Source organism: Oculina patagonica, chromosome 1, assembly GCF_052425735.1.
Source record: "Oculina patagonica isolate OP01 chromosome 1, crgOcupat, whole genome shotgun sequence".
In the NCBI taxonomy this organism is placed as follows: Eukaryota; Metazoa; Cnidaria; class Anthozoa; order Scleractinia; family Oculinidae; genus Oculina; species Oculina patagonica.
The window spans coordinates 47,580,251-47,601,197 of record NC_135758.1 but is presented as its reverse complement, the minus strand read 5'-3'; the positions used below and the strand labels follow the sequence as shown (position 1 = coordinate 47,601,197).

The 20,947-nt window shown below is 38.9% G+C and overlaps 1 protein-coding gene across 1 annotated transcript; it reads right to left on the bottom strand.

Annotated features, from left to right (window-relative positions):
• Positions 1 to 852: 852 nt before the first annotated feature.
• Positions 853 to 17,884, bottom strand: LOC144635008 (lactadherin-like). The gene is made up of 6 exons (XM_078494073.1): positions 17,752 to 17,884; positions 5,664 to 6,033; positions 3,925 to 4,081; positions 3,077 to 3,402; positions 2,608 to 2,749; positions 853 to 1,862 (listed from the first exon to the last, which is right to left on the bottom strand). Coding segments are annotated over exons 1-6 (1,005 nt in total). The 5' UTR covers positions 17,754 to 17,884; the 3' UTR covers positions 853 to 1,854.
• Positions 17,885 to 20,947: the final 3,063 nt, after the last annotated feature.

Sequence of the window (20,947 nt, the reverse complement as noted above, 5' to 3'; positions counted from 1 at the left end):
TTTACCGTTATCCGTGTAGTTGAGGAATTTTTTGGAATCATAAAAGGACTTCTCCTTGGAGAAAATGCATTTATATGGTCTCCTTGAATCATGGCTCAATACTAACCAATGCTATATAAGATTATACATCTGTTAACAAGACCCTAACAAGCTTTACAATCAGTGCCGGTATCAAGCCCCCATTTTTTGGGAATAGAAATAGCATCTCGTAAACACTTTCTCAGCCAGCTTACAATCAGAGGAAATTGCAGTTTATCGCTGCAACAGAATTGGAGATTTAATACGCAGCCCATCTCCGCATGACTGAAATAAATGAATAAATCTTTAAAAGTGATTTTAAATGAAGATTATCATTGGCTCTCTACTCGAATTAATGTGTACATTCTATGCCAATGAACTAGAATTAAGCTTGGCAGGGATCTAGTTTGAAATAGTTTGAAATTCAACAAAACTATTCTGAACTTTTCACATATCATGTTTAGACATGGCGACTACACTAGGCCTACTCTGGGACTCAAAATCGCCCAAAGTCGCCCAAAATCGCCTGTCGCCCAAAGTCGCCTAAAGTCGCCCAAATCGCTCTAAGTTGCTTTAAATAGTTAGAATTTTCTGTAACAATGCTTTATGGTGTACCTGTGATTCCCGTCATGTATACACAACTGTATTTAGATCGGTCACCTAAAATTGCCTAAAAGTCACCTAAAATGCCTAAGTCGCCACCCCAAAGTCGCCTAGTCGCCCAAAAGCCTTAAATGCCCAAAATCGCTCGATTTTGGACAAATAAGCTAAATCGCCTAGTCGCCTAAGTCGCCCAAAGTTACGGCGATTTTGGGTCCCAAGTGGCCTTACACTCTATGTTTTCTCAAATTTATATTTTTTGTAAGAACTCGACTGTGGCAAATGCTACAAAGCTATAGTTTGGACAAAGCACTTATTTTTGCTTGCACGTTAATCTGATGGTTTTTTGATACAAACAGTTTTAAAGAAAGGAGAAAGCGACGAGATTCCCGGAGAGGACGTCAGTTGCTATTTCCAACACCACCTAAACCTAGTGGCCCTGGACGACAAGAAGAAACGTTAAGAGGCGGAGTACAAACGGAATCCAGGAGCACAGTAAATAAAATGTGATGATCTTTGCTCTTTACTGCGCCTTTCAACAACGTGCGAACTCTTAGACTGTTCACAGTCCCCTATTTTTCCTTGAATTCGTAGAGGCAATATTCTCTTAGTAGAGGTCAATCGTTGAGTTGCGGGGCCGCCACTTTGGTTTCTTAAGGCCAGCGAAAACTGAGTAGAGTACAATCCCCGAGCGCCCCTTAAAACCACAGGTTACATACGGATTTTATCCACGGAGACACCCACGGGCATTTTGTACTCTCCAAAGTTTTCACTCGCCTTAAGAAACCAAGATGGTGCCCTCACGAACTTAAAAATTGACCCCAACGACTTCATTGAAAAAAAATCACGGAAACTGGGGGACTGTGAACAGTTCAGCGAACTCTTCTCAGTCGACGGTTGCGTTTTTTGCTGCTGTCAATCAACAAAGCGGACCTCTCAGGAAACAAATGTTCACTTCACTTGGTTCTAAAGGTCACGTCTGTTGGTTGTGATTGGTAGATTTTGTGCATATTGTTTGTTTCTGTCTTTCGATCAGGGTTCGTTGCCTGTCGCCATATTAAGTGCAATCATTAGTTGGGTTTTGAACTTCAGAGGTCGCGTGTTATTGAAGAGCGCAGTAAATCTAAGGAGAGGTCTAACTATTATCATGTTACAAGTGTTAGTTTGCTAAACTCCATTACAGAAAAAATAAAACTTAAACGGAATTGCTCTTGTCTTCTGGAATCCAGCTTGCTTTCAGACACCTGCATAATAAAGAAAGAAAGAAAGTTTGCGGTCAAGAACTTCTTGTGGTTTTGTATGAAAATGCCTTCTAATATGGTCATATCAAGAGAACAATCGATTCACAGTTTCAAGTTACAGTTCATATATATCAGTGCATGAAGCAAGCAGGGAAATTCAGATTGATAACAATTTTATTTAAAAATGGATGGGGGGCGGGGGAGGGGAGGTCAAGTACGGTAAATCAGAGTTGACAACATGCAGTGGGATTTCAGTACTGCATTGATATCTTAGATTTTGTATTACTATATTGGTCTTCCATATTAAACCTGGGAGTTTCCTGTAAAAATATTTAATTCAGTCCGTCTCGGAGTCTCAGAAATGTTGTCAGTATTTTAGACTTGCCACAAGTCGACTCTCGTGAGCGACGACCGCCAAATACATAACACATATTTAAACGGACTTTGAGAAACATGGTCTATCGTTATTTCTGAATCGATAAATGAGCAATGGACTTTAGTAGCCAGTGGCACATTCTCGAGCTAAATTTCACTTTCTTCGGTCATTTTCAGCTGATATGAGAAAAAAATCAAACAATGACGGAAATCAGCGAAATGCATAGACCATAGTCGTCCCATGGATTAATGTTAATAGTTGATACCAACCACTGGAACCCATTTATACCCCTGGGTGGATAGAGACATAGTTCCCACTGAAATTATTTTCAGAGTAAAGCCAAATGAAGAAAGAAAAAACTTTGCACATTACCTGGGCAGCCATGATAGAGCTCCACTCTCATTGCTATCTGGAAATTCCAAGTCACTGGCCGGAAACGGATATAACGCGCTGTGATTGGTGGGTTTAGGTCATGATAAACAACAGTGTCCGAGTCTGTATTTCCAGAAAATTCCTAAATCAGTAACATGGAAAAATGTTAGGCCCGTATCTTTTGATAGCTTTGTTGCATAACTGCATGCTTCACTTGCCTGCGTTTTTTTTTAGCAATAAATCGAGTCTGCACCAACTGGGGATTGCATTGATAACGAAATTGCATTTTGTTTTGTCTGATGTGTCTTGCATGGTAATAAATGTTAATCTTCAGTGTATTTCAAGGATAAAACTTAGCGCCCCGCCCCCCAAACCTTTTAAACCCCTAAATCTGTTATGAGTTTAACTGTAAGATACTCTGGAAGTTAACCTGATTTGAGTAAGTTCATCGACATTTTGCTGGACTAACCTTATTTTGACTCTGTCCTTGTTCCTTGTAGTACTGGAATGTCACTGCATCATTACTGTACTGCAACTTGTACTTGGTAACCCTGTGGTAGTTATCATTCCTTCCCTGTGTTGCCACACCTGTGACTCTTGTGTTCTGCTTACCAAGATCAATCTGCAGCCATTGGTTGACATCAGCGCTGGCTGGTTCCCAGCCTCCTTTTTTGGTGTTGCTTTTGAGGTTAAGTCTGCCCTGAATGGCGGCAACATTGAAACCATATTCTGAAGAAGCACTAATTTGCCCATCAGCGATCAGGCCAGATTCCATGCCGAGGGCTTCCTGGCAGTCTGCAGCAAGATGATAGAAATATGGTGATGACATAAATTTCTTAAAGGAACTACGTCATGGGGATTTCGAAGATTTTTGGTCTACTCTAGCTGTCTTGAAATAATAATGAAATTAATGGTAGGCAATTTAACTCATGTAACACCTTTATCTTTGAAAACCTGAAAAAAGATATAACCTTAATTTGCGGATAGAAATCAAACGAGACGCGCGGAAGCAAGTTTAGCCTTAGTTTTTCAAGTTGTAATCCATTTCCATCCTTGACATCCGCAGCCAAAAACGACTATGTTCAGATGAAAGGATCATGGGTAACACATATCAAATTTCAGCTTTTGGTGCAACTGGGTTAATTTGAGCAACACTGCTTGATGCATACAGCAGCATGGCGTGCTTAACAATGCCTGCTTGAACTTTGTTTTACCAATATTGACGACCAAGATAAATTCATCAAGGCGTCATGGTGAAAAACAAAAGACGAGTTCAGCGATTAAAAACAAAACGTATTTATTTCGAACTGTAATTACTTTCACACAGTTGGCCAGTAAATCCTGCAGGACAGTCACAGATGAATCGTTTCCCAGCCGCTTGACAGTTTTCCCGACATGTTCCTCCATTAAGACAAGGCTGATCTCTGCAACAACGGTTGTAGCACTGCGTACAAGGAGATGACGAGGATGCAGTCTGGCTCAGAACAGAAAAAGAAAATATTTACACCGAGAATGGCAACATACAAAATCTTCCTATCATCTTTTAAATATCCCGGTCATTTCGTTCATGCGTTTATTTCGTTTATTTCATTTCGTTCCATGGTTATTTCGTTCCAAGTCACTTCATTCCAAAGTATAGTTTGTTCGTTCCACAAAAAAGTCATTTCGTTCCACGAGATAGTTAGATCGCTCCACACAGTATGTAAGTCGAAAAAACATATGAATGTACTTCGTTCTTTAATCCATGAGCCAAAACAAGCGCACCACACGTGGATATACCTCGTTCTTTAATCCATGAGGAATACTTTCTTCAAAAAGTGTTCGGGCAGACCGGTTTATGGTCCTGAAGTACGATAACGCATTACAATATTGTGCTTGCTCGTTCAAATTACATTCGAAGAAACGTTTTTATGCAGGTCTTCTTGGTATTACCGTAACTTTAAAGTAGAACGATCTAACTATATCGTGGAACGAACTGGCTTTTTTGGAACGAACTGACTACTTTGACTTGGAACGAAATGACCATGGAACGAAATGACCGTATTGGGATCGGAGAATCTAGTTGTTAAAAAGTCCTTTTGCGATGACATACTGCTGAAAAATTGTGCAATGCACAAAAATAAAGTTATTTCTTCTAAATGCTCTTCAAAGGCATAGCGATGTTTCACGAGTAGAATTGTTGAGTGTTAGTACACATCCCGGCAAACATTGCTTGCAAATTTAGACAGGCCTATATTTCCCGTGGAGCCCGAGATTCTCCCAGAACTGAACTCCAGAACGATATACAAAAAAAAAACAACTGAATTTGGCAATGATCCGAAAAAGAGAGCATGGGATTAAACTCACATTTTTTGCTTTTCGTTAAAATCCAAAACCAAGGCTGAATGCTTCAATAAAAACAACGAGTTCCATTCCGGCATTCTTCTTTGTTTTCCCCCCAATAATCCCACAATCGCTGTAGGCCCAGACTGGCACTCTTTTTTCTCATTTGTCATGCGTTCCAGGTTGAACACATTAGGGTCTGCCGTGTGTTGTGATGTAGCGCGTGTGTGTGTTTGTGTGCGTGTGTTTTTGAAAGTTTGAAATGTTGATAATCACTAAGCATTGTATTGTAACAGAGAGATAGTGTTTTTTTTTTTTAAATTATACTTCTAAGGAATGAAATGGCTTTTTTTCGGTTTTCAAGTGATGTAGTGTTATTTACTCGTCCCAAGTCGTGTTAGTAGTCCGTCTTCAGTCTTGGGAGACTGGATAAAACTGAACACGGATCGGAGGGAATCATCACCCGTCGCGTTCCCCTCGGCTTGGCGCTTCTCAATTAATATCTTAAGGGGGCTGAGAGACGTGTAAAGTGTTGTAAATTGCTAAAAGAGTCCTTTTAAACAAATAACAAAAAAGAAAAATCCGCAAGCGATCACTTGGTCATAGCCCTAACCACACAAAACTCGTGTCCAAATATGATGGCAGTAAAACTACACTCTTGGGGCCGTACAAGCCAACATAACTTGATGAGCTTGTCGTTTCTCCCCTCCCCTCTCCTCCCCGGGACCTCTCACCTTAATACTGTAGTTAATAACCACATCATAGTACTTTGAGCCTTCCATTGGCATCAACGCACCAGGCTTTAGATGTCTGTTTTCTTCATTCAGCTGACAGTTGTCCTGATTCACATTTGTCAGGAAGTTGAACGAGATGCAACGACAGTTTGGTCGACATGCTTGATAGCAATTTAACACTCCAGCCACAGACACGTTTTCAAACACATGTCCAATCAGGGCATAACCATTGACCATGTTCTCTCCAACAATGAAGCGAGATGTAGCAGAACATTTTTCATCACTGCATGTCCCAGTGCTGACAACGATGAGAAATCCAGCAGTTGTGAACAAAAGGATGATGGCCTTGAGACAGACTTGAAATTTTCCCCTAGTATTGCAAAGTTATTGCTTAGTTTAAATACCGAAGGTGGGTGGGTGGTTTAATTTCTGTAGATCGCATATTATCAATCTCAGAAGACTGTTATTAAAGGTCAAATGAACAAAAATTTCGATTTTTTTTTGCCCATGTGTTTATTTTAAAGAGCCAAATAAACATATCCCGAAGTTTCAAAGTAATCGGACATTGCATTGCAGAGATATTGCAAGTTAAAAAATGCTTTTTTCAGGCCCTCAGAATCGTAGAGTGCTCGGAAAAACTGTCTGAAAATTGTCGGAAATAAAAACTTGTGACGTCATAATTGGTGTTTTTGAAGACGACCGCAGACCGATTCCACAGACAGCACCTTAAAATTTAAATTAATGTGTCTAGTGACATTTCAAGCAGTTATTTCGTTCTGTTCGGCCGTTCTTTCAGTTGACTGATTGTTGGTTGTTGTCCAGAGACGCGCATTTTTTTAAATAAAGTAGCTAAAGCCTGGTTTTCACTAGCGATGCAATCACAAGCGCAAGGATAACAGCTCTTATTTCTCCGTGAAAAAGGCTTCAACTCAAGCAAAAGCAAAAGCGCATTGCATTTTGATGCTTATGCTTGTGCTTGCTGCAAGCGCAAGCACAAGGGTCAAAATTTGTCCTTTTTGCGTGATCGCGCTTGTGCTTGCGTCGCTAGTGAAAACCAGGCTTAAAGCCAAAAAATAGCTTAAAGTTTTGTTTGCTGTCGTTTTTGTGGGGGGAAAGCCCGCACATTGGCATCGACTGCGGGATTTATTTATTTATTTATTTATTTATTTATTTTTTGTGTGTGGGTTTGCTTGTGTCACGTGGTCTTCTGCGAAAGAGACTGAGGCCGGAGACGGGAAAGAAAATGAGAGAGAGCCTGGGGATGAGGTCGTGTCGAGTAGAAATCGGCCATATTGGATTTTGGCGTGTCGTTTCGTGTAGTTTCTTTTTGGACTGTTTTGATAGAATTTGACGGCGTTCATTTTCGCTGGAGTTTCCAAGGTAAGTTTTTGTTTGTCTTGCTTGTTCTGGTGTATTATACCATATCAATTTCTTTTCATGCCTCGGCGCAAATGTTGCTGTGATTGCGTTAGATTAAAAAAGGCTTGTTATTGTTGTTTTTGATTTCAGCTGTTCCTGTAATTGCTCGTCATTACAGCAGCTCACGAAGTCATACTAGCCAACATTTCGTTTGGCTGGAAGTCTGTGCAGGTTGCACATCAATCTAAGAAAAGCTTTTACGCTTACGCAAGCCAATATTCACTCGGCTTGATCCTCACTGAGGTAGCACGTGATATCACTGAAATAGCCACTGAAAAGCAATACTAATACAGCCTGAAATGGACACTGAAAATATTACTGAGTCACATTTCACTTGCTCAGTCATCTATATTTTAAAAACCGTATCTGGAGATTCAAAAGACTATGGGGATGTCAGTTGAACAATATCGGTCCAGGATCGGCAGTCATGACAACTTTGTTAAAGTGCTACTATGATCAAATTTTTGATCTTCATATTTTTACATTGTCGTGAACAATTAGACTTTCTTACTCACCTTGCCAAATTTCAATCCATTACGAACATCAGAAGTCGTTGTATTATAACATTTATTCCAAAAAATTTACGGCCGCCATTAATCAACCTTGTTCCAAGGCTTGGTTGCGAAAAGGGAGAAAATGACGTCAAAGGCTAAAATATCTCACGGGTTGAAATTAGAATAACAATCAGCATAGAAAATTGCACGAAAAACAAGCCCAAAGTTTTTGTTGCTTTTCGCGTGATTTTCAATACATATTGTTATTATAATTTTAACCCGTGAGGTATTTTAGCCTTTGACGTCATTTTCTCCCTATTCGCAACCCAGCCTTGGAACAAGGTTGTTTAATGGCGGCCATAAAATATCGGAAATAAACGTTAAAACAAAACGACTTCTGATGTTCGTAATGGATTGAAAATTTGCATGGTGAGTAAGAAAGTCTTATTGTACACGAAAATGTAAAAATATGGAAATCGAAAATTTGATCGTAGTAGCACTTTAAAACAAAGCTGGTCTTGTCACGTATGAGAGAACAATTTTGGAACGTGATGTTAATGATGTTTTATTTGAATGTGTTTTACTTACCAACGTTGAAACAAGTTGTTGGACAATACAAAATGTGGAACGAAGTGAAGTTTTGGTTCACACAAATGACATTCTACAATATTTATAATCAATTGATTATAAGACAAGCAAATGATGTGGAGGAAAATCCAGGCCCTACAATATTTGATATCATTGACCCAACAACAACAGTATATGCTGACTACAGCCAAGGAAATGAATCTCTCTTTGGAAAAAATGCTAGTAAGCAATGTGTAGTGCTATTATTTATCATCATATCAGGGCTCAAAATAACGGCCGGTCAAAGGACAATGTCCGGCCAAGATGACAATTTGTCCGGACAAACGTTCGATTTGCCGGTCATTTTGACCGGCCATGCACCATACCCAAAAAATTCTTATGCCAATATATAACGTTTATTCTAACAACTTGTTTAACCTTTACTCGTGGATCGATTTAATACGCAGTATCAGAGCAACCTCTACGTTAAAACCACAGGTAACTCCAAAGTCTTACCTTTAATTCCCAATCTGAAATACATGAAGTATAAATGTCATTCCAATTCGGAAAATATGATACATCTTTTTTTTGATCTGTGCAGTTCTGTCCAGGTCAGTATTAAAATTTAGTATAATGCGAAACTTCAGCGAAAAGAATGTGCACGGAAAAACGTCCAAAGCTTGGTAACAAGGTATTTCATTCGAGTGCGAAAGAGGGAAAACAACGTCACAGATGTTTGCATTTTGTCTCAGTTAATTGACCTGTCGCTATCATATCTTATAGGGTACTAAGAAACTTAATAGAAAAAAAATGGCAGGTAAAACGGTGGAGATGGCGGGTCCTTTTCTAACACGCGAACAAAGACGATTCGACGAAATGCAAAAGTGACTACTATTTTCAATATTTTGACCGGTCAAAAACGACACGTGACCGAGCTAAACTGGGTTTGGACGGTCAACATGACCGGCAACTATCCAAAAATTATTTTGAGCCTTGTCATATAGAAGATGTTAATTTGTGGACTTCTTCAACTTTGAATAATATTTTGGGTTTTGGAAATAACCTGTACACTTCTATAAGATATTCTGTGCGAACAAATGATTAGTTGCTCTTAACTGATGTGCCAGGCATTGTTTCAATTTTTGACAAATTGTATACATTTACATTACAATACAGTGAGTCGTTAACAGGAAGTGTGTTTATGACATCTAACGATGGCCCGTTTATGTCTCTTCAAAATTCACTTCAAGAGGTTTTTTCTCAGCAAAACTACAATTGTTGTTTGCTAACTATTGGTATTAATATACTGTCGAGATATGGCCACCGGAATACATAATTAACTTTCATCTGTTTTCTCGTGTTTGGAAATCGTGATGAAACACTCACACGCGTTTTTGAGATAGTACTTCAAGTTGTTACCAACAATGTAACCACTCCTTTTATACACAATGATTTTGGTATTAAATGTATACCTTAAGGCTACTATTTATTGCGATTCTTAAATTTTGCCATTTGGGAAACTGCGTATTTTGCGAGTGTTTCGATTTTGCGACTTTTCAAAGATTTTGCTGAGACAAATACAACCGACTTCAGCGCTTGAGAAAAAATAATCCCGAAAATGAAAAAAGAGTGATGAACAGGGCAAGAATTGGAATTTATTTTTGTTGAGGAAAGATAAGGTAGTTATTTTTGACAGGGAAACACAAAAAGTAACGTACTAATCTCAACAAGAACACTGTCAAAAGAAAAAAACGTCAAAAGCGTCCTTTTTTGATCTTGCTTAAACTGCAAATGTACTAAATGAATTCTCAAAAAGGAAGAATGAAATTTGGAGTTATCAAGCCCCCACACGTACGCATTGCGGACCTATTTTTTATATTATGTGAAACAAAGGTAGAATGCACGCTGGTATGAAAACAAATCAAGAATCTCTATTGTTCTTTCTCATTAGCATTCTACGTTAATGAGTAGAATTATGTGCATGTACGTTAACTGTGCACGTGCGTTTTGAATCTTGGTGCACTTCAAAAGCCGTTCTCTGCCGAAAAACAACGTGAAATGACGAAAATCTGCATATTTTGGATAACGTCAGCCACGACGGCTAATTTTTGTTTTTTCTATTTGGGGTTAAATACTCTCTTTGAATATTCAGCGGAACTAGTTCTTAAAGCGATAAATAAGCAGAATACGTCCAGAAAGTTGTGACATTCCCAAGGAAAATATAAATCTATTTTCCACCAGACGTTGTCGTTGATGTTGCCGTCCGTGCGATATGCGTAATCGGTCTGCGGTCGTCTCAATCTCGAGCCCAGAGTCCATCTAGTCGGTCAGCGGTATGGGATGGACTCTGGGAAACTGGAATCGATCAGATCAATTTCAGGTCGATTTTAGGAAGAACCTTAGTCTTCCGTTTTTTATTGCGCATGCTCGTAGTTCCAAGCGGAAGTAAATTTCCCAGAACGGAAGTAAATCGAGAAAATTGAACTACAGTATTACTGGTGTTTATTGATTCAACAAAAGTAACAATAACGTCCTGCAGTTAACAAAAGAGAGAGTTAACAAAAATGCGTCTGGTGTTTTGATTTCCTTTAGTCTCTTTCTTGAGCATTCTGCTATGTTTGTTTTAAATCAAAGGTGTTGTTAGCCTTCCAGGATTCCGTCCGTGAAGACTGCGTGCGTGTGTCCGTTGTTGTTTTGCCGAGGACAGCTAAGAAATTTACATAATACACAGCGCACAGACAAGCTATTGTTCTGTTCATAAAAAAATTTTGTTTGGCGACTTTCGCATACTTTTGTTTGGCGACTTTTGTATATTGGAAAGGCTTCTCGCTGACAGCGCATCTTTTCAGGATAGGTTGCATGTTTTCGAGCAAACAATTTTTTCCTCGTTGAATGGCGGTGATATTAATAAAGACGTTGAAGGCCACACGCACACAGGTCAACGCTATTCAAAAGGTGCAATTAGCATTTTGGCGACTTAGCACGTGCACACGTGTGTTATAATTTTTGTACAATTCATTTTCTTCAGCAAAACAACAACGCGTTTTGTTCAAATTCTGCGTCATTAGTAATTATTTTGAATCGTGCACTGTCTGCCATATTCAGTTTTTCAACCGGAACGGAGATTTGAATGAAAACAGTAGTTCTAGCGAGATTTGTAAGTCAATTATAAATTGAGTTTTCAATCGACCTTGTCCTTGGTGACGCCGTCGTTTGTTGTTTAAAAACTCTGTTCAGAATCGACGTTTAAAGGAAGTCCTTTTTTATTCATGGTATCTTTTTTGTTCAAAGAGAAGGGAAGAATTAGCAAATACTTCATTTATTTAGAGCCATATCACGATTTCTTAGGTGTTTTTACAAAAATAAGCTGATACTTCTGAACATTTGACCATGGAAAACAAAAATTGTTTTTCCAGGGTTTCCGGTTTGGTTTACTTCCGGGAAGATTTTCAGACTTCCGTGTTGATTTCTATTGTTCTGTGAGGGCCAATAGAGAAAGAGAAATACATTTCAGTTTCCCAGAGTGTGTACCGGCGACCCTACCGCTGACCAACCGCTGACGGACCGCGGAGCCGGGAGACACTCTGGGCTCGAGATTGCGGTCGTCTTCAAAAACACCAATTATGACTTTCACAAACTCGTTCCATTCCTTCCATTTCAGTGCGCAGTCATTCAAAAACGTTTTCGTGAAGCCTTCGGAAATCTTCGTATTTTTTGCTGTTATTCACGCTTCAAGGCTCGAAAAGCAAACATTTTTCCTCATTTCACTCAATTATGGATAGTTTTAGCGTTTGATTCGTTAAAATGGCATTTTGAAATTTCTGTTCATTTGACCTTTAATGAGCAGAATTATCTGCATGTGCGTTAACTCTACACGTGCGTTTTGAATCTTGGTACAATTGAAAGCCGTGCTCTGCAGAACAACAACGTGAAATGACCAAATTCTGCGTATTTTGGACAACGTCAGCCACGACGGCTTATTTTAGTTTTTTCTATTTGGGGTTGAACACTTTCTTTAAATATTCAGCGGGAGCTAGTTCTTAAAGCGATAAATAACCAGAATACGTCCGGGAAGTTGCGAGATTTTTAAGTAAAATATAAATTCTTTATCCATAAGACGTTGTCGTTGACCCCCGGCTCCTCGGTACGTCAGCGGTTGGTCAGCGGTAGAGTCGCCGGGACTCACTCTGGGAAACTAAATTTTAATTCAGTTTCCTACTGGTCCTCACAGAACAATAGAAATCAACACGGAAGTCTGAAAAACTTCCTCGGAAGTGAATTAAACCGGAAACCCTGGAGAAAAACATTTTTTGTTTTCCGTGTCCAAATGTTCAGAAGTATCAGCTTAATTTTGTAAAACACCGAAGAACTCGTGATATGGCGCTACATAAATTAAGGATTTTTCAATTCTACCCTTCTCGTTGAACTCAAAAGGTGTCATGAATAAAAAAGGACTTCCTTTAAACGTCAATTCTGAACGGAGTTTTAAAACAACAACGACGGCGCCACAAAGGACAAGGTCGATTGAAAACTCAACTTATAGTTGACTTACAAATCTCACTAGAACTACTGTTTTCATTCAAATCTCCGTTACGGTTGAAAAACTGAATATCGCGGACAGTGCTCGATTCAAAATAATAACTAATAACGCAGAATTGGAACATTACGCCGTGTTTTTTGCTGAAAAAAGGAATTGTACAATTGTGTGCACGTGAATTGCGTGAATTGTGTGCACGAGCTGAGTCGCCGAAATGCTAATTACACCTTTTGAATAGCGTTGACCGGTGTGGCCTTTAACGTCTTTATTAATATTACCGCCATTCGACGAGGAAAAAATTATTTGCTCGAAAACATGCAATCTTTCATGAAAAGATGCGCTGTCAGCGAGAAGCCTCTGAAATATGCGAAAGTCGCCAAACAAGAAATTTTTATGAACAGAACAATAGCTTGTCCGTGCGTTGTGCATTATGTAATATATCAAACACGAGAGGCAGTGTTTCATCGGGATATCCAAACACCGAGAAGAGAGTTGAAAATACGACCCGCAGCGGAGTATTTTTGACGAAATTCGAGGTGTTTGGATAGCCGATGAAACACTGTCTCGAGTGTTTGACATATCTTCTCAATCGAAACAAAAACTACGGAATAAACGGAGAAATAAAATCGTAAAAATCTATGCTAATTAAGATCGGGTTTCCAAACCACCGTCACGGTTATAATTTTCTTTGTTTTAACTTGATGAATTATTCAGTAATGAGTGTGAGAAGTAAATTTCTTCGCCGTCGTCTGCAAAACAACAACTGACACACGCACGCAGTCTTCACAGGCGGAATCCTGGAAGCAAACAAGATCTTTGATTTAAAACCAATATAGCAGTATGCTGAAGAAAGAGACTAACGGAAATCAAAACACCAGACGTTCTTTTGATAACTCTCTCTTTTGTTAACAGCAAAACGTTTTTGTTACTTTTGTTGCTTCGATAAACACCAGTTCTGTCGATACTGTGTTAGAAATAGTTCAACTTTCTCGATTTTCTTCCGTTCTGGGAAATTACCTTCCGCTTAGACCTGAGAGCATGCGCAATAAAAACCGGAAGACCGAGGTTCTACCTGAAATTGATCTGATTAATTCCAGTTTCCCAGAGTCCGTCCCGTACCGCTGACCAACATAGACGGACTCTGGGCTCGAGATTTTCTCGAACTATGACAACCGGTGCGTTCTGCCGCATCGGTCTGCGGTCGTCTTCAAAAACACCAATTATGACGTCACAAACTCGTTACATTCATTCCATTTCAGTGCGCAGTCATTCAAAAACGTTTTCGTGAAGCTTCGGAAATCTTCGTATTTGTTGCTGTAATTCGCGCTTTAAGGCTCGGAAAGCAAAAATTTCTTCAAATTTCACTCAATAATGGATAGTTGTAGTGTTTGGTTGGTTTAAATAGCAGGAGGGCATTTTGCGTGCGCATGCGTCGATATGGGCTAGTGCGCACGACAGAGAAGTTCTGCTTTCGATTGTTTACATATTTTTCACAATTTATGGCCTAATTTTCAGCTCAAAATAAAAGGTGTTTTAAGATTTATTTGCTGTATACGATACTAAGAGTCCTTGCTTTATCTTCTGACAACAACAAGCATACTTTGCTGTCGGCGTGCCGTTTATCTGATCGACTTTCGCTATGTGTATTAAACATTGCGCGTGGACAAAATGGCGACCGAATGTCGAGAACCTAAATACCTTGCCCATGTTTTTAATAGCTGGGAGATCTCAACGGACAAAGCGCTACGGCTACTTAGTACTAAAATATAAAACAGCAGTTTTAACTATACGATGTTATAATCAAGTATCCCGGGTTTGAGCGAGTGGTCATGATTTTGTTCAGATTTTTCATAAAACTGCCATTTCATCGTTCTCACGATGCAAAAATCTCAAAATCTAACCTTGATCTCCAGCGTTTACCGATGATATATGGAGCCTGAAGTACTTGAACTATCGTCTAATGCTGCGAAGGTAGCGTTAAAAAATGGTCTATTGTGGTAATTTTTAGCTTTCTTTAACGTACGTTCTCGCTGGTTTATTCTAACAGAGAAACTATCGTTTGTGATTATTTCCTTAAACTTAAGCATTGGTCAAAATAACTTCTCATTTCGATGTACCACAATTATTCCGTTGAACAAGAAAAGAATTACTGAGATCGGTCTTAATTTTAAAGTGTTATGGTAATTCTTTGCTGGTAGACTATTTGTTTACATTTTACTATGTTAATTAGTACATTTTTGGCTCCTTTATCAAAATCTAGCCTTGATCACCAGTCAAAAAATAGCATGAAACGAACAAGCGATATATATATTTTTCAGAAACGTTCTAATAACTGCTGCATAAAATGTCTTAAGAAATAATTTTTGAACATAAACAACGTTATTTTCAAATTTTCATTCAACGTTTGTTTCTTTAAGATTGATGTTCGTTCTGTTATAACGACTGTTTTACTTCTGTGTCGCCTAAATGTGATTTAAAGAACTGCAGTTCTTGTTCCAGGAAACCGTGTTTGCCAGTCGAGGGCAAGTTGGCTTTGCTTTAGAGTCATCAGTGAGCTGCATTATCATGTGCAGAACACCCAAACATGTCTTTCCCCCTCAGGGAAAACCCTTTTCTTTGGTGGCTGTCCCTTTAGGCAAAAAATCTCACGACAAGCTATAATATTGCTCGCACTCTGCCTGTATTACAGCAATTGATTTGATGTGAAGTTTTGATCCTAATATATCACACTCCAGCACACGAATAAATGTTTTCCTCTTTTTACGGCCTGTTTGATTTTTGTCGGTGAAGGCTTTCCTACCTGTCCCACATATTTTCCTATTATTTGCAACAACGATCCCTAAGCAGGCCAGAAAATCTGCTTTATAAGAGCCTTGCCACACACAAAACACTTTTTCTTAGCGAAATTTACGTCTATATTAAATTATGTGACGATAAACAGTACAAAAAACAAAGTTTGAATCTTCCGCGCCATTTTTATACCCAAGATCACGCGGTCTTTGTACAGCGGTTGCACGCATGCGCCCGCAAAATGCCCTCCTGCTGGTTTAAATGGCATTTTGAAATTTCTGTTCATTATCCCGACAAAGTTCTTTGTTGTATGTTTTTGTTCGCTATTTTGGGGGTTGACCCTGCACAAAATCTGACAAAATACAATAGGTGGTTACGTGTGTTCATGCAACTAACCAATAAAAACATTGCGATTATGTAATTCATGCATAGTGTATGAGCGCAAAACAAAATATGTGCAGGGTCGTGGACCTTCCAACATAAATCTTGGCCTCTTTGTTTGCTCCTTTGATGTTTGCCGGGCTTCCTAACCATTTCCCTATATTAACTATGATTTGACCTTTAAAGGAAAGTTAAACTTCAACCAGCTTCGCGCGCCGTTGGTTTCACACCAAAATTTAGGGCCTGATTACATGAGCCGGGCTGGCTCGGTTTGCCGAGATCTCGGTACGTCTGTTAAACGTAACAAAAATCAACTTCGCGATTACATGAGAACCGGGCCAGCCCGGTTAGCCGAGATCCCGGTATCGCGATGCCCGGATCTCGGCTAGTCGGGATGAAAATTTTCCATGTAATCTCGTTCACCGGGCCAGCCCGGCTAAGCGGGCCAGCATTAAATTTCTCTTCTGAGCACAATATCCGACGAAAAAATCAATGCAACTCCTTCTAAATAGGATGTAGAGGTAAAGTAACCCATCCAGATGCATAAGTGCAAAAAATTAACCGCCAAATAATTTTTTATTGCCGGAAAAGGTGATTAAGATCATTCGTGCTCTGATCATTTATGCTAAAACCGGGCTGAAAGTCATCTCGGCAAACCGGGCCAGCCCGGCTAACCGGGCTCATGTAATACCGGGCTGAAAGTCATCTCGGCAAACCGAGCCAGCCCGGCTAACCGGGCCAGCCCGGCTCATATAATCAGGCCCTTAAAAAAAACAACAACTGACAAAGCAATCATATTTTTCATCAGTATAAAATCCTCACTGCGTACTCATTACCTTATCGCATAAGGTTACGTTATGGGAAGAGTTCGCGACTGCTGAGGCAATAGGCATGCAACGAGAATAAAACGTGAAATTCTGTCAACCGCCACCAGAGGGGGTGGGTGGGTCGCGAAAGTTGGCCGTCGTGTCGGAGTACAGTTAAAATGACCACGTTTCAAGCGAAATGACAGGATTTATACTCTTAGACCGCAAAGCATCAACACTGCAACAAGCATGCGCCGAAATAATTAGAACATATAATTAGAACTTCTGCTATGATGTAATTAATTATGCAGTTAGAATAGCAGCAGGCAATTTGACGCTTTGTACACTAATTAACTGAAGATAGCAGAACTTTCTGTCGAAACATGTCTTTAAAAATTAAAAGATTTGTCGTTTTCTTTAAATTCTACCAGTAATATTAGTCACTTTACTCGGGGATCATTTCGAGGGCTGTACAGATATCACTTGAAATTGTTGTGCCGTCTGAAAAGTGAAAAATGCAAAAATTTTGTTTTTGTGCAAGTTGAAAAACACGTTTTCACAAATTTCTTATTGCTTTACCTCCTTTACGATCAAAAATTAATGTTGCTTTAGTTTCTGAATTGTCTAAGGTAATATTTTTTTCCACGATTTATTTGCTGCTTTAAGCTCACGCTTATTCATCTTAAGGTTTCATTCCCGGTATAACTGTAGATTTTGTCACTAAACTTTCTAAAATTTGTAAATTTTTCCTTTTTTAGCGAGATAGGAGTGCGTATTTCTGTTGTTTTTTGTGTTTTTGTGTTTCGACCCAATATTTTTATTTATTTCATGTAATTTGGCTTCCCAGACATTTTAACTTCTCGGTTTAATTTCGCAATGTGTGAACATTTTTTTCTGTGTACGGGTCAAATAAAGTTGTTAAGTTACGAGGCACTGAATCGACACGTTTTACCAAAATTTGCAGACGGGTTTATGTTCTTGATGTGTAGAATATGTGAAGAGAATAACTGTAGGATTGGCAGTTAAAATGTGGCGTCAGATAATAACACCTATACTTCAATTTTTCTGCACAAATATAATATTTTTATACTTACATCAGCTTTACTTGGTCGGCAACTCGACCGTGGTGAGGAGATGTTTTCGTTTCTTTGTAGGTGATTAATTTCCTTCAATTCCCCTGTAGATTGCGTGTGGATGTGGTTCCCTGTCTTGCCAGTCAAGGGGGGCTTCGTCAAAGATAAAAGAGATAAATTATTAAGGAGGCTCGATCCCCGGGAGGCTCCGCCCCGTGCTTTACTCCTTACCCTTTTATATACCATTTTGACAGAAATTGTACCCCTTTCGTATATCTTTTAATGAAAAAGGTACCCCTTTCATAAACCTGAAAGTCATGGTATAGACTTAAAACATAACGTTTTTTTGTCATTTTCAACTAGCGCCTAATAAATTGAAATAATGCAGCCATAAATTGCATCTGTTCGAATATTTTAATTAAAAGCCCTTTCAAAAACCTAAATGACAGATTTCCATACCCTTTCGTATACCTAAACTTGTGAAATCCCTACCCTTTTATATACCTGAAGCCTGAAAAAGGAACCCCTTTCGAGCGGAGCCTCCCCGTATATGTCATTATAGGGAGTACCCTCGCCCCAGGGGGGCTCGATGTAGTTTTTTAGCCCTAGGGTGGTTGTTTTGAAAATAAAAATTATCTAGGAAGCCAATCAAGCCCGATTTTCTCGAAACCTAGATTGACTCTTGTTGTTCATTCATTGATATGTTTAAGTATAGTAGACTGACTTCGGCAAAATCGAAGATTGACTTTCTAGATAAATTCTATTTCAAAATCACCACCCCAGGCTAAAAAACTACATCGAGCGTCTCTAAGCAGTGTCATAAACGTACTTAGGCCTGGATTGCATTTGCGAACAAGTTTAAAAGTAACATCTGTTTCATTTTAACAACAATAACCAACAATAATGAGCATAGCCTGCGTGGCCGGCGTTCAAAGGGGGAGGAGAAAGGGAGTTCGAGCGCGAAGCGCGAGGCCGGCGCTAAGATAAGTACGACCTTTGTTATCAAGAAGAATAACTTGCATGCTTATAAAATTAATTGGGACGATCGTTGAACAATGGTACCGTGTCAATTTCCCCCCTAAATCAGCGAATAAACAGAAAGAGATAGCGCTTACCATCCCGTTGTTGTTTTTCCGTGATGGAAGATTGGAAACGAGAGAAACCAACGACTGAACATAATGTTCCGACGGTAAAAACTAATCGGGATGAAAAATACTGCCTCAAAACGTAGTCCACAAAATCCAACCGAAATTCCCGTAAAAATTACTGATCCATTTGTTTTACAAGCGAAAGTGACCGGATTTTTGGTTAAATTGTAAGCAAACCTAATGCCCAGCAAAATAAAACCACAAAGAAGCTTTGTGAATTGATTGGCCTGCGTCACACAAGCGCAAACTACCTGAAATGGACTCTTTTACACAGAATCGGTTTCAAGTGGATATGGTCCAAGACCTGAAGCACGTATACGTCCTGATTCAGTACAAATTTTTGACCTGCAGAAAAGCAGGCCAACTTTTGAAACCGTTTCGCTCTCAGTCTTGAAGAAATCTGAAGACATCTATGATATTTTATATTTCCAACACTAATTTCTGTAGCTGCAACTTGCGAAAAATAATTAAAATAATCGGAGCAGAAATAACTGTTACCAAAGATATCAACTCGCATGGCTTCAATATGTACGGAGCACCTTGTAAGTGAATAACTAGCTCCAGGAAAAATGTAGCGTCAAGCCAGTCTTAGGTTAGAAATATCAAACTATGCTGGTTTTTTGCACCCAGCTTGTTAAAAGTAATATGTAAATTTTGTTCCTGAATATTATGTTCCTAAAGGCAGATCGGTTTGATAAATAATGTTATTTCAAGTTTTGTTTTTTCAATGTGGTTATAAGTAGTAGAAGAAGTAAAAATATTAAATAGAATTTGCACTAGAGAAGTATTTTAGGATTTTGAGTAATTTTTAAGGTATTTTTAAGTTGTTTTTATTTTTGCAAATTTTGTAATGCGCAGGTGAAAATTTCTTATTAATACTTGCGCAATAGAGCGTTTTCACCAAGAAAACAAGGTCGTTTTGCTTGCACCAAAAACATAAAAAAACGCAGAGATTGTGAAGTAAGCAGAAAGGAATATTTCCTTGCAAATTTTAACTTGGCAGTGTTCATTGCAGCCAAGTTATTGGGAAAACTAAATTCGGAAAATTACAGAGCGTTGTATGAGTCAACCATATTGATTTGGTGTTCCACTTTGGTAGACCAAAATGGCAGCCAAAACTGTCTGCGAGAAGTTAAGAAAGAAAGATTTTGCTGCCAGAGTCATCCGTTGCACTTCGGAATGCTTTAGTTATCCTTTTTTAAATTATTTATTAGCATATGTGAAACCATTTAAAACGTGCGTAAATGATTTCTGTAACATTTTAGATCACGTTGAATGAGACTGTCCCAAATTTTAAAAAAGGCTTTATCTCCAGAACAAAGCGCTCTTCTGGCACAGAAAATTTCCCCAGCAATTAGTGGCACTGATGTCTAGAATATTCTAAAATAACAGCTTTGCAGGTTCAATAGTTTTGAATTTAGAATTTTGATGACGTCGCGTGAAAACGCTCTTATCATGTTTATTCGCTAAATTAAAATATAGCCTGTGGCCTGATATTTTGCATATAAATAGAAAATAGAAAATAGAATAAACCTTATTGCGTCCCGTTATATAAAAATACACCTGCTTAGTGTTATTAAGCCGGGGAACAGTAAACGCTGTTATAGAATAAATTCCGTTTTAGTCATATTTAGAGTAAGTTTGTTTGCTATCAGCCAGTTGTGAACATTCTCAAGGTCTTGCCGGTTTAGGTGTAATTGAATATTGTCTGTGTTGTCACTCGCGTATGTAAGGTGGGTGTCATCCGCGTACATCCTTGGCACACAATTTGAAAGACAATTCAAAAGATCGTTTCTATATTATAGAAAAAGGAGTGGGCCTAAAATCGATCCCTGGAGGACACCACAACATAACGAACAGCTACTGGAGAGCGTACCACTGATGGAGCACATTTGTGTGCGGTGAGACTAAGGATTAAACAGGGCCAAGCTCCGGTTCAAGACTGTGGTTTTTCCAAAACGAAGGCATAGCCATAGTATGGAACAGAGTGAGATAAGGTAGCAATAACGTTGCCTTAAAATTGAAAAAAAGGCATACATACTTTCCCTCACCCAGTATAATTTAACACA